The 14770-nt window shown below is 41.0% G+C and overlaps 1 protein-coding gene across 1 annotated transcript in view; it reads left to right on the top strand.

Moving 5' to 3' along the window:
- Positions 1 to 7391: 7391 nt before the first annotated feature.
- The window catches only part of LOC109923044 (ATPase family protein 2 homolog), a 72900-nt gene continuing 65521 nt past the window's right edge, over positions 7392 to 14770 (top strand). The window contains exon 1 of the mRNA XM_048605374.1: positions 7392 to 7595. Within this exon, the coding sequence (XP_048461331.1) occupies positions 7410 to 7595 (186 nt within the window). The 5' untranslated portion in view covers positions 7392 to 7409. The remainder of the gene's footprint in view (positions 7596 to 14770) is intronic.

A 14770-nucleotide genomic window follows, 5' to 3' on the forward strand; every position in this document is an offset into this window, starting at 1 on the left:
AAACCTATTGGCTAGTTATGTTTAAAAGGATCCAACTTCTGATCCAGCATACTGAAGAACTCCCATAGCGCAGAAATCCATGCAGAGAGCTGCAAATAGGATCAGTGCAGAAAACACACTCCCTTTTATCCTGGATATTTGAGCTTACCATGTGGCAGCTTGTGTTGTGAAATGTTAATGAATGGATGAATGGGTAGAGTGAGTGAGGTAACTGGGTAGGGTGGCAGGTAGGTCATGACCGGGATTGGGAGGTTAGTAAAGTCCGGCCAGAAGGTCGTTGTGTGGTTGGTGGTAGTTGGATCTTGTTGGAACAGTTGAATATGGTTGGATTATTAGGTTGGGGCTAGTCAAGTTGGTTCACGAGAGGTTGTCAAGTGTGGTTGGGACTTTTTCAGAATATCTGGGAGAGTAAGGGAATTCGCCATCAGGAGTTCAAATTTCCCAGGCAAATTCCACAGAGGTCATCTTGTGCATCATGGGTCACATTTCTGATTTGCGGTGATCCAGAGACTGTGCCATTGTCATTGAAATAATTTTTATGTTAAGTTAATGAGCAATTAATGTGCAAATGCAGCAACTTCCCAAAATTTATGGTGAAAGTGAGGGTGAAATGTTAATTTCACAGTACTAGCAGTGACCATCAGCTAGTTATGATTCATAATTCAGAGGGTTTCTGTACTGCTATAAATTTCTGATTGATGTGCACATTAATAAAAGTTTGTCATTCACAGGCAACTATTTTTCCACATTATTGTTATTTATTGAATATATCAAATTATATTGCATATTTCAACTGATTAAAAAAAAACTTGATTCTTAATGGTAGTTTGCAAAGTGAGTTCAATGACCTAGTTATTGTCAATAAAGTGAGTAGTGATTGTGTATTTTGCAACAAACAGGAAGAAAATACTCACTGACCTTACTTCATGCTATATGGCACATACCCCAGAGCAATCAAATTGACAGACCCTTGGATTCAGGATGCTGAAATTTGCTTTAACTATGGTTTAAATTAACTATGGCTAAATATGTGTGCTCCTGTTGAGTTTTGAGTTGGTTTAGAAGTATTAAGATGCAGACTTTTAAGCCAGGAGCCATTCAGTCTCTTTATTGAAAGAGCATTGGCAAGATAGACTGAGTCACAATAAAAAAATCGTGAGAAGAGCCAGTGAAGTTGGCAGTCACTTTTGTGCTTTCGTACTTCATGTTGAAGAATACCATCTCTGTGGATTTAATTTAATGCTTCATGCTAGCCCATCATTCCAGGACATGATGAAATCCATTAATGAGCTAGATAGCAGTCACACCTGCATTTCAGTAGAAGTCATCCATCATTTCTTCGAAGAAATTGCACATTGTGTACTGAACAGTGCCATATTTTCGATGAGAGGAAGCTGATGTACTCCTTTCACTCAAAGCAAGCTCTCTTTTTCAGGAATAGGAAGTTGAGACTGGGAATTGGAGCAGATAAACGATCAATAAGTGGCAATGGTTTTAATGGAGTTCTCACTTTTGTATTTCCTTTCACCATGATCCTTCTCTTGGGCAGTGGCACATTAAACCTCCTGCTCTGCTGATGACCTGCTCAATTTGGTCGAGATCAGTGGCACGTTGTAAGGTCAGAATACAGCATCTAGCATCCTTTTTAAGACAGTGAGCAATTCCTGCATGGTCAAAGCCACAAAAGCAACCACTCTCTTCTTAGACATTTTTGCAACTCCATGGCCACAAATTCACTTAGCAATCCAAGACAACAAGGTGCAGAGCTGGATGAACACAGCAGGCTAAGCAGCATCATAGGAGCAGAAAGGCTGACGTTTCGGGCCTAGACCCTTCATCAGAAATGGGGGAGGGGAAGGGGGTTCTGAAATAAATAGGGAGAGAGGGGGAGGCGGATAGAAGATGGATAGAAGAGAGGATAGGTGGAGAGGAAACAAACAGGTCGAAGAGGAGGGGATGGAGCCAGTAAAGGTGAGTGTAGGTGGGGAGTTAGGGAGGGGATAGGTCAGTCCAGGGAGGACGGACAGGTCAAGGGGGCTAGTTAGTAGCTAGGAGATGGGGGTGCGGCTTGAGGTGGGAGGAGGGGATAGGTGGGAGGAAGAACAGGTTAGGGAGGCGGGGACGAGCTGGACTGGTTTTGGGATGCGGTAGGGAGAGGGGAGAGCTCCCCCATTTCTGATGAAGGGTCTAGGCCCGAAACGTCAGCCTTTCTGCTCCTATGATGCTGCTTAGCCTGCTGTGTTCATTCAGCTCTGCACCTTGTTGTCTCGGATTCTCCAGCATCTATCTCTGATTCACTTAGCAATCCAGGTTGGATTCCTCTGTTCCCTCCACTACTGTGCACTGTGTGCACGGACCTTTGGTCAGTTCTTGGCTGTGTTGTTGCGCATCTAGCATTATTCTTCTCAGTCGCACTTCTGTAGTTTCGTGTCTGTATCTAGCTGAGCAGACCTTGGACAGGATTGCACTTCCCAACTGTTTGCTGTTATCCTGCCATTCACATCAGCTTGTGCTTACTTGTGTGGTGTGACACAACGGATAAAGGTTGACTTAACTGTCTGTGAACCCACAGCAATGTGAGTACCTGAATTGGTGCAGGCTGTAGGTCCTATGACAGTGCATCCTTAGAACAAGTGAAGTCCTATAAGTCACCAACCCTGACATTAATCCAACTCCGATCTTAAGGTTCTTGAGTAGATTTGTAGCTCAGATTGTGGATGCTGTGGTTGGCTCTCTCACCAAGCTGGTTCGTTAGTTTGCAGACGTTTCATTACCCTGCTGGGTAACCACTACGAAGGAAAAACCGGAAATGAGATAATCAAATCCAACACACACCAGAGTTTAAATACCAGGCAGCAAACCACATCAGCACTTCATCGGAGGCTGCACTGATGATGTTATCCAGCAGGGTAATGAAATGTCTGCGAGCTAACAAACCAGCTTGGCGAGCGAACCAACCACAGCAACTCTGATCTTGTAATCAAACCTACAGACAAGATAGTGCTGTTGTTGTCTGGCACACTGACCTCTGCATTGCGGAGGCTGAGTGCCAGCTCTTGGACACTGCCTCCTCCTATCTCCCCGAGCCATGACCGCACCATTGAACACGAGGCCATTGTGTTCATGACGGTTACTAATCTAATTTCATTTGGTGATCTCAACCCCACCCACCCCCCCACGCCTTTAAGCTTATAGTCCCCCAACCCCGCGTAACTTGATTCTACTTTCTTCCCAAAATTCAGAAACAGGACTGCCCGCCCGGACCCATTGTTTTTGCCTGCTGCTGCCCCACAGAACTTATTTCTTCCTACTTCTACTTGACTTTTTTTCTCCTCTTGTCCAGTCCCTTCCCACTTAAATCTGCAATCTTCTGACACTTTACATCAGTTTCAGAATATCCAGTTTGCAGGCTCCAGCCACCTCTTCTTTACTGTGGATGTGCAATCCTTTATGCATCCACCCCCCATCAAGAAGGTTCACTTCTTCCTGGAAAAAAGGCCTGAACTGTCCCCATCCAACACCTCACTCGTCTGCTTGGCGGAGCTCATCGTCATTTTGAACATCTTCTTCTTTAACTCCTCTCACTTTCTTCAGGTCACAGTTATGCCTGTCTCTTTGTGGGGTATGTGGAACATTCCTTGTGTCAATGCTACCTGGGCCTCCACTCACAGCTTTTTTTTTCTTCTGTACATCAATTAGATCATTGGTGTTGCTTCCCACTGTCATCTGGAATTGGAAAAGTTTATCAATTTCACTTCCAATTTGGACCCTGCTCTCACCTTCACCTGGTCCATCTCTGACTCCTCCCTTCCCATCCTCAACATCTCTGTTTCCATTTCTGGGGATAAGCTGGCCAGCATTGTCAATTACAAATCCACCGACTCTCAAAGTTACTTTGACTATATATCCTACATGCTGCTTCCTGTAAAGACTGTATTCCATTCTCCTAGTTTTTCTGTGTCTGTTGCATCTGTTCTGATGATGCCAACTTTAACAAAGGGGCCTCCAAAATGTCTACCCTTTTCCTCAACCAAGGATTCCTCGCCACCTTGGTTGACAGGGCCCTCAATCGTGTCTGACTCACCTCCTACACTTTGACCCTCACCCCTTCTCTTCATTGCCACAACAGTGATAGGGACCCCTGGTCCTCAGTTACCACCCCAACAGTATTCGCATACAAACGGACATTAGTCACCATTTCTGCCACCTCCAGAGGAATGCCACCACCAGATACACATTCCCTCCTCTCCCTTGTCAGCCTTCCACTGGGACACCTTGGTCCACTCCACCACTCAATGCTCCCCACACCCCCATGGCACCTTCCTATCCAAAAATTGCAGAAGGTGCAACACCTACCTGTTTACATCCTCCCTCCTCACTCTCCAACGTCCCAGACACACCTTCCAGTCAAGCAGTGATTTACCTGTACTTCACTCAATCTAGTTTACTATATTCACTGCTCACAATGTGGTCTGCTTTACACTGGGGAGGCGAAATGCAAACTGGCGACTGCTTTGCAGAACAGTTACGTTCTGTGCACAGAAATGACTCTGAGCTTCCTGTTGCCTGTTATTTCAACACAGCACTGTGTTCCCTGGACAACATCTTTGTCTCTGGCTTGCTGCACTGCTCCAGTAGAGCTCAGTGCAAGCTGGAAGGACAGTAGCATGGGTATCCTGGGTATCCTGCAACCTTCAGGACTCAATTTCGAATTCACAAGTTTGGGGTCTGAGCACCTTCTCCCATGTCCTTACCCCAATTCTCTCTCACCAGTTCTTGCCATCACATGGGCTGCTACCACAACCAACCCATTGTTGGTCATTCATGGTCCCTATTAGCAGCTATTGATTCACCCAGGCTGATGTTTACCCCAAGTGTTTTTCTCTCTCTCTCCTTGGTTCTATCTCCACCAATCCTTTTTACTCTTCCCTCATCCCCCTTCTCCCTGCACCAGCACCAACCCACCCCCCGCACCCATGCAAACTTCAGCATATATGCCAACATTTTTCTGGCTAAAGTCAGTTTTGAAGAAGGGTCCCTGGACTTGAAACGTTATCTCTGCTTTCTCTCCACAGCTGCTGCCAAATCTGAGTTTCCCAGTAATTTTTGTTTTTGTTTCCTCTATGGGATCACCTTCATGAATATCCTGCAGTATTAGCTGTACACATGAAGGCCCTGGAAGATATACGAACATGATTCAGTAGTCACAAATTCTCAATCATGACAATCATCACTATAGTTCAGTAATTGGTGAAATGAAATCAGCACATCTGTCAGCACAAATGAGACATTTGTAATTCTGTCACCAGTTATCTGTGAGTTCTCTGTCTGTCTCTGACTCAGAGCAGCACAGAATATGCCACTTACCTTTAGGGCTTTCTCCTCTGCATCAATGAGCTAGGCTATTTGTGGCAGGCCATGTTTAGTCTTTGCCCTTTCCCTTGTGTTTTTAACCTTCGTCTATAAGTAGGTAGGAAAACAGACCTACAAATCGTTGGAAATATTTACCTTACCAGCGCAGTGGCTAAATTTGTGGTGCCTACAAAAATGAAGACTGTGTACAGCTGAATGGATGTATGATTTTATGACCAGACCCCAGGTGACGTTCCCCAATTCATTGATATTTCAGGCGGGATATGCTAAACAGTTAGGTTCCTGGGTGAATAGGGACGATGCTGGCTACCTACTTCTTTATTCATCAACCTTCTTGGTAGGCAGCAACAAGGTTAATTTAGAAAGCATCCTTTCCCTTTGGGTACTTTTTCCTTAGATCAAAATGAACTCCTGTTTTGAATTTATGGTGCGAGAATTCTGTAATGATTAAGAACATTAAAGACCGCACTGTCAGAACTTCCTGAATGCATTTTTGTAACTAGCTGCTTGGTTTTCTAGAAATACATGAAATTTTAAGAGCAGTAAAGGACAATTTGGCCCAACAAATCTGCTTTTGTTTCATTGATGCAAAGATATAGGAAGATCATTCATCTTTCACTTTCAAAGCCCATCTGGTATCTAGCGTAATAGCCTTCTTGGTGAATTATTCTGCATCTCTAACCTTTTTGTGTAATAGTTTATGATTTAATTCCTAAAGAATAATATAAATCTCACTTTTTCAACATAATACCTAATTTTACATTTTTATTTGGTGTGACCAGTTTATCTAGCACAATTTCAACAATTCCTTTTATAGTTTTGAAAATTTATGTTAGGCCACTTTATTACAAAAACAATAAGAACATCCTTCAGTTTCTTCATGAATGTGTTTGGGATTTTCTCTAACAAAAAGTAATAACTTTCCTACAAGTCCCAATTTTGGTTCCAGTTTTGTGCTGAGTTAGCAGCTAATAACAATCATAATAATGGTGGGAGTAATGAGAGGGGAAGAAAAAGTTGGAGTCTATATTCTTGACTTTTGCTTGGATTGAACATCTTGAATCTGTAGATGAAAAATTAACACTTGGGCATTCATTCCCAAGGACTTTGAAGAGTCAAATAAAGAAAATTAAAATCAATGTTCTCTATGTATGGCTGTGCATACAATGAATGTTATGCTGAGATGGCCTCTTTAGGCAAATTAAGTCCAGAGATGCAATGTGATGTACGAATTTGTATCCCAAATTTGTCTTTTTAACATGAAATTTGGCTACAATTTCTGAACAAGCACAAGTGATATACAGCAAGCTTTGTTTTGACTGGCACCTTCTCAACCAGCACCCTTGATAAGCTGGCAAGAATTATATACCTTAAATACCGCAATCTACAGTGATGTCCAAGTATTTGTGCTGTAAATAAAGTATAACAGTGATGTGTACACCCCCTGCATTATGTTTCAGTTATTTACTGTGTGATTTTACATTGCTTTTAGGAGGCACGTTGATGTTTTTATTTAGTTTTTTGAGTGATGTTGAAGCTTTGCTTGGTCAGCGTTTACTATGGTTATGCGTGCCTCTTGATTATCTGGAATATTTTATCATTCGGCACACTCCTGGTCCCAAAGTTACCAGTTAATGAAAAGTTTGTTGTACAGTAAATCCTTTGTATTCGTGAAATCATGAATCGCAAATTCGCCTGTCTGCACCAATAAATAAGTAACAACAAAGGTCAGCATCTGTCGGCAAAAATAGCGAATCCACGATTTTCACCTTGTTATTACCCTATTTTTAAATGAGCTCCACAATATTGGATTTCATTAATTGAGGAGTGTCTTGGAAATGAAACTCACATGAATACAGAGGGGTGACTACATGTGATATTCCTTTATCATGTCATCTTATAAAATGATGCTGTTTACTTCTGTTGCTTAATATTCAGTTGTTATCTGCAAAATAGAAGTGTTTGGATAGGTAAGGCGACCCTGTACTAATCAGTGTCTTTTCATTGCTTAGGTATCCTGGTCAGACATTGGAGGGATGGAAAACGTGAAACTGAAACTCAAGCAGGCTGTTGAGTGGCCACACAAACACCCTGAATCCTTTACCAGAATGGGGATTCAACCTCCAAAAGGAATTCTGCTTTATGGGCCTCCTGGATGCTCTAAGACAATGATAGCAAAAGCTTTGGCCAATGAGAGTGGACTGAATTTCTTAGCCGTGAAGGTAATACTGCACAAATTGAAAAGTTTTTTTACAGACATTGCATCAAACGGACCAAGGTGGTGCCCGTTTTCCGGTTCAGTTATTGAAAGCTCCATTTTAAAAAAGTGTAATGCAAATGTCTTTTAAAAATAGCACAATTTAGTTTTGCTATTAATAGAGAGTTATTGAAATGGATGCCCATGTAGAAGTTATAGGTGAACAGCAACCCAAGCTTTTAAAACAACCGAAGACATTTCACAGTAAAATAATCAAAACACAATTGACACTGTGTCTGAGAAGATTTTGGGACTATTCTTGCAATGTAATTATAAGGCTACTGTTATCCCATGTAAGGGGATCAGGGGTTACGTGGAAAGGCAGGAGAAGGGGTTTGAGAAACACATCAGCCACGATCGATTGGCGTAGTAGTCTCAATGGGCTGAATGGCCTAATTCCATTCCTGTATTTTGTAATCTTAATGCATTTTTTTTTAATGTGCCCAAGGAAGTGTTTTACAGTGCACTAAGTAGCTGTAGTTCACTTCAATACCAATTGATTCATAAAAACAGAATAAGGTCCTGGAGAATGTTAGTGAACAAAGGGACCTTGGAGTGCAGGATCATTGTTGCTTGAATTGGAATCGCAGGTGGACAGACTAGTGAAGAAGGCATATGGTACGTTTGCCTTTATTGGTCAGTATAGGAGTTGGGGGGAGAGGGTGGTCATGATGCGGCATGAATAGAGTGAACAGCCAAGGCCTTTTCTCCAGGTAGGGGAGTCCAAAACTAGAGGGCATAAGTTTAAGGTGAGACAGGAACGAGTTAAAACTGACCTAAGGGGCAACTTTTTCATGCAGAGGGTGGTACGAGTATGGAATGAGTTGCCAGAGGAAGTGGTGGTGGCTGGTACAATTACAACATTTAAAAGGCATCTGGATGGATAAATAAATAGGAAGGGTTTGGTGGGATATGGGCCAAATGCTGGCAAATGGGACTAGATTAATTAAGGATATCTGGTCAGCATGGATGAATTGAACCGAAGGTCTGTTTCCACGCTGCACAACTCTATTACTCTATAATGCTGAAATGAGAGCTCACTGGCACAATTGGCTGGATTCTGCCAAATCACTCAACTCCAGAGCACATTCCAACCTTGATTTAAGCATAGATATAATCTAAAGTGTAGAGAAAAGGGAGGAGTAATTTTCTTGGCAGCATTCGACGAGCATAATGTGAAGGAGCCGGAGCAAAATTGATGTCAGTGGGTGTTAAGAAGATATCCCTCCAGTGGTTGGAATTCACATAAAGCTTTTGGTTATCAATCATTGCAGCTTTAAGATATTGTTGCAGTTTTTTTCTTTTTTCTTTCATGGCATATAGATATCTCTGGGAAGGTCAGTATTTCTTGCCCTCAAACTCAGTGGTTTGCTAGGCCATTTCATTGGGCAGTTAAGAGTCAACTATATTACTGTTTGGAGTCACATGTAGGCCAGACTGCACGAAGATGGCAGATTTCCTTCCCCAAACGATATTAGTGAACAATATAAAAGCAAAATATTGCAGATGCTAGAAATCTGAAATACAAACAGAAAATGCTGAGAAGCTCAGCAGGTCTGGCAGTATCTATGGACAGAATAACATAATTAATTAATTAATTAATTCTTCGGAACTGACAATAGTGAACCAGATAGGTTTTTACAACAATCAGTGATGATTAGTCAACATTACTGATGCTAGCTTTATATTCCAGTTTCACTTATTAATTTAGTTTATGTTTCACAACTTGTGATTTGAATTCATGCCCTAAAAGAATTATCCTGGTCCTCTGGATTACATGTGTAGTGAAATTACCACTTTACCACACAGTGTTTGGGATCAGTTTGCTTGCCCAACTATTTTGGATACTTCATTGGTGATATTCTCTCTGCCATAAAGTTAGAAGTAGAACTGTTAGCTGGTGAGTCCATGATATTCATCTCCAATCAATTCCTTGTGATAATGAAGCTGTACTTGTCAGCAGGATTTGGTCAACAACCAGACTCAGCTTTTCAAATAGTGAATAACATTTGTGCCACATGTCCAAGGAGTGACCATTTCCTACAAGGAACGGTCTAATCTGGCCTTCACTATTGCTGACTGCTTGCCTATTGACATAGGAGTTTAGGGACCATAATTAACCAGTTATACAAATTCTGTAGCAGTGAGTGCCAAGTGGCTCATATCCTCATTGTTTTCTACCATTACTCAAAAACCTCAGGTCAGGGAATTGATGGAAGACTCTCCAGTGGATGAATACAGCTGCAGTAACATTCCAGAAGTTTGACATCATTCAGGAGAGAGGATTCGCTCATACTTGTTGTCTGTACAATTTAACTTAATTTCTACCTCTAACGACACTAGTCCAGTGCTGCTGCAGGATTTATTACTTAGATGATGCACTGCAGTCACTTGCCAAACTTACTTGGACAGAAATTCCCAGCTTTGAGAGCAGCAAAACCACAAGAATACCACCACCTCTAAGTTGCCTTTCATATGTTACATTCGTAATGTACCTTTCAGGGATTTATGCATGTCCCATAGAGCTAACTAATATTTTTGCTTAAGGTGTTGTAGTTGTTTTACCTGAAACACTAACAGTAGCCGTGCCTTGTGTGAAACATTGATTTATTGTTAATGTAGATCATGTTTTCCTTTCTCCTTATTCTATCCATTTTCTTCTTTGCCCTGCTATAGGCATTGACCACTTGCTTGGGGTGTGGTTCCATAGGTGTTGGAGTCCCATCAAGTAATCATTATTTGTAAGTTAGTCTAAATTTTGCATGTCATCTCCTTTAACAAATACATGAAGCTCATGGTTTTCCTTTTTGTTGAAGATGAGAATCCTGTATTCATCTCCCCTTTCTGGCTCCCCATCACCAAGCAAGTGAACATTTCCCTCAACCTTCTCGTGCCTTAAACCTGAATTCACATCTTTCTCATTTTCTCTTCTCTTTTCCCTTGTGCCCACCTTGAACTCATTTTGTTCCATTTCCCTGTTCTCTTGACCCCATTCCTACAGCAACGCTGATCACCCATCTGTTCCTTCTGTTCAACAATTGCACTTCGCCCTTCCTAAATCACCATCACCCCTTTTCAAGAAAACCAACCTTGAATTATGTAACTTGAAAGCTATCACTCCACTTCCAAACTCCTTTCCTCAACTGATGCCTTTGAACACATGGTTGCTTCCCAAATTTTTCCCTGTAATTTCATGTTTGAAATTTCATGTTTGCCATTTCATGACTGGAAGAGAAATCTAAGAGGCCAAACAAAATCAAAAATGCCAGGTTTAGTAGCTAGAATCTTGGTACATTATTGTAAAATTGTAACCTCTGTAGGTAAATTGGGCAAATATTTGAAGTGGTGGATGCTGCAGGATTCTGGAGGAGTTGCTGGTGTTGGTGGAGTATAGGGCAGCAAAGTTCGATTTTATTGCTGTAGTGAAAAGCTAGCAGAGACACCAGCATCTTACGCTCACAGGTCCTGCCATGTTTGCACCTTTTACTTATAACGCCCATTTTCCAGTGCATTGTAATAATATAACCTTTCATGCATTCTTGTGTTTATGATTGATTTGCTGCAAACAAGTAATTAAGCGTAACTCGTCATTCATGACACAAAGTTAGGCGTCATTCTCGACAGTGCAGAGGATAGTCTATCGATATTCCTTTATAATTTGATGTTAAGTGAATGGGAAAAACTGTGACAGATGGAGTTCAATCTTATATATTAAGTCGACGTTTCAGCTCGGGACCCTTCATCAGGACTCCTGACGTCAAATTTCCTGCTCCTCTGATGCTGCCTAACCTGCTGTGTTCTTCCAGCTCCACACCGTATTGACTCTGACTCCAGCATCTTCAGTTCTTGCTATCTCCTGATGAGTCTTTGAATCTGCTGTCTCAATTTTGGTGCTAGCCTCCAAATGTTAATGTTGAGGATTTTGCAGGATTGATAGGCTTTGCTATTATTGTTTCTGGTACCTGGGTTGAGGCCAGATGGCCAGTCCTGTTTCATTTTTTTCTTGAGACTTTGTAGCAGTTTTGATACAACAAAGTGGCTTGATGGATCATTTTAAAGGGTATGTAAGATTCAGTCACATTGCTGTGGGTCTGGAGTCACTATAGACCAGACCAGGTAAAGGTCCCAGATTTCTTTCCCCAAAGCGCATTATTGAATGAAACAAGCTTTGAATTCCAGATTTTACTGAATTCAGTTTCCACCATCTGCCATGATGGGTTTAAAGCCCATTTCACCATAACATTAGTGTGGAGCTATTGATTACTAGTCCATTGACATTATCAATGTGTCACTGTCTCACCAATTAATAATTCAACATAAAATGGAAAACTATAGGGAGCAAATGATTATGCATTATTAGTGATCTTGATGTGCTGCATACAGCCTGTTTCATCAGTTTATTCTTTTATATTTTTGTTATTGCTCGTCTTGATAAGCTAGATGGTTGAACTGTTGATTGTGCGCTCCCAGGTGCCTTGTACTGCAGTAACTGGCAGCTGGATGCTTTGGTCTTGAACACCAAGACGGAGAGACTGTTTATTGAGTTACCATTTGATATTCATCAGTCACATTAATGACCAGGATGGAAAATTACTCTAAGGGGAAATCTCTCAAATTCTTCACTCATTTATAATTAGCTAAGGATTGGGTAGGGACAGGAATTGTGATAGCGTAGACTTGTGCTTGCCAACAGTAGAATGGGGATTAAAACAAGGTACCACGATATTGGATCAGAGATAGTAGGAACTGCTGATGCGGGAGAATCTGAGATAACAAGGTGCAGAGCTGAATGAACACAGCAGGCCGAGCAGTATCAGCGGAGCAGAAAAACTGACGTTTCAGGTCTGGACCCTTTTTCAGAGATGCTATGGTCTATAGTGACTCCAGATCCACAGCAATGTGACTGAATCTTACATTTCTGAAGAAGGGTCCAGACCCGAAACGTCAGCTTTCCTGCTCCTCTGATGCTGCTTGGCCTGCTGTGTTCATCCAGCTCTACACCTTGTTACCACAATATTGGAATTTTATCCCGAGATTTCTTAATGATCACACTAATGTCAAATGTTGAAGAAGGTATAATTCTCATGTATAAGCCATCCTGTGTTGTGCTAGCATTTCTGAAAATCTTCAAAATGATGTGATTTTGCTCAAATCCACAAATTGATTACTATAGTCAGAAAGTTGGAATAGGTATGACTTATCTTTTAATTGTAGCAACTCACAAATATTTGTGCAACCTTCTGTTGCATCTTAACTAATAGATATGGGTGGTAAGTTTGAGGTATTTACATTTTGGAATTTGCCTCATGGTTTGCTTCAGTGAACTGATGCCTCTGATATTAAAGCAATGATTTAATAACTGTGTACTACACTTACCTTAACTTAGTCCCCACAGAATTCCTCAGCTTGCTGTAGTTCTTATCCAATCTGCGCAGCTGTATGTTAAATCAACATCTGTTCAGCTCAATTTTATGGCAACTTATTTTCCGCTAATTTGAACAGTTGCCATCGTGCACTTATCCACATCCTTAGAGGATTAATCTTGTTTTCCTCTGTGAATGCACAGATACTTTTTAAGATTAAATTGCTCTCTCTAGATGTCCTGCAGGTGAAACAAAATGAGTTCTCAATACAGGATATCTGGGAACTGCTCCAGATATATTTAAGTAGAAAATAAGGAGAACTAATGTTCTGGGAGGTTAAATAGGGAGTTGCCCTCCCATACCTTTACTTCCAGCTTGTCTCGCATTCTCCCATCATACATGAGTAGCGTTTCTGTTCAAGGATGTGTAATAGGAATACAGTTACAGTGTGTCGCCAATGGCGTATTAGCTCAGGATTTTGGTAAGGTAGTCAATCTCCTTGAGTAATACTGTATTAAGAATATAAGCAGATGTCAAAATTGTATGTAAATTCAAATGACTCCCAGATTTCAATACATGAATTTAGCTCATTTATGGCCCTGTCATTTTGTTTGCAATGAAGCAACACCAGGGACGTTAATACATAATCTAGTCTGATATTTCAATACTCCATTAACAGAGCAGCAAATTTGAGAATTAAATGTTAAATCTAGGTTTTATCTGTCTGCCAAAGTATATTTCAAAGAGCCTGTGGCACTGTTTGCAAAAGAGAAACGATTTTGTCAAGTGTCCTTTCTAAATTTCTTCCTGCTTTGGACACCAGTAAAAGAAAATTATCTTGAGTCATTTGAATTACAGTTTGTATGAACTTCTAAGGTGCATTTTAATGGGCAGTAGCAGAGATGCTGAGAAGTCTAGTGGTGGCATTCTGAAGCTTAAAGACTGTGCAACTGAAAACAATTGTCAGTGAATAAGAACAAAAACAAAGTTGCTGGAAAGGCTCAGCGGGTCTGGCAGCATCTGTGGAGGAGAAAGCAGAGTTAACGTTTAGGGTCCAGTGACCCTTCCTCAGAACTGAGATAAACAACTTCCAGATACAAATTCCTATGACCCTCATTCTCAAAACTCTTACAAGCCAGAACATCAAGATAATCAAGATTCTGCTTGGAAGTGGGTAGGAGAAGGAGCTGGGAGAAGAAAGAGAGCATATCCAGAGTTAAAGTTAACTTTAGAGATACCTAAGAATGTGGGCTCAATTTAGCAACATTTTCTCACAAGTAAAGTAGTAATGGAACAAAGACATATTTTCTATTACTTTACTACATTGCTTGTATTTAATTGTGCCGTATAGTGATTAAACTATTTAATACTAATTGCTTCAGAATGTGCTAAAGTAATGCAGACTAGAATTTATGTGAATACAGAGCGCAGAGAAAATTAATGTTCACTTTTGTGCAAGAAATTCTGGAAGGATTCACCAAAATAATAAAGATAAGAGATTCAAGTGTGAAATGACAGAAAAATCAAGATATCTTAATTAATTCTCATTTCTCATAATTTTGTATCCATTGCTCACCCTTTGGAAATTCTTATTCCAACTCGCTTTGCTCTCTAAATTTCTGCTTTTATTTGACAAACCCCTCTCAGAACACAACGTTTTCACTTAACATCCTGACACCTTTCTAATGTCACGCATGTGACTTGATGAGGTTGTTGGTTTACTCCCCAGTCTGGCTGGTTATCGTACAGACATTTCATCACCATGCTAGGTAACATC

The sequence above is a fragment of the Rhincodon typus genome, chromosome 1 (assembly GCF_021869965.1).
Source record: "Rhincodon typus isolate 14 chromosome 1, sRhiTyp1.1, whole genome shotgun sequence".
NCBI classification, from domain to species: Eukaryota; Metazoa; Chordata; class Chondrichthyes; order Orectolobiformes; family Rhincodontidae; genus Rhincodon; species Rhincodon typus.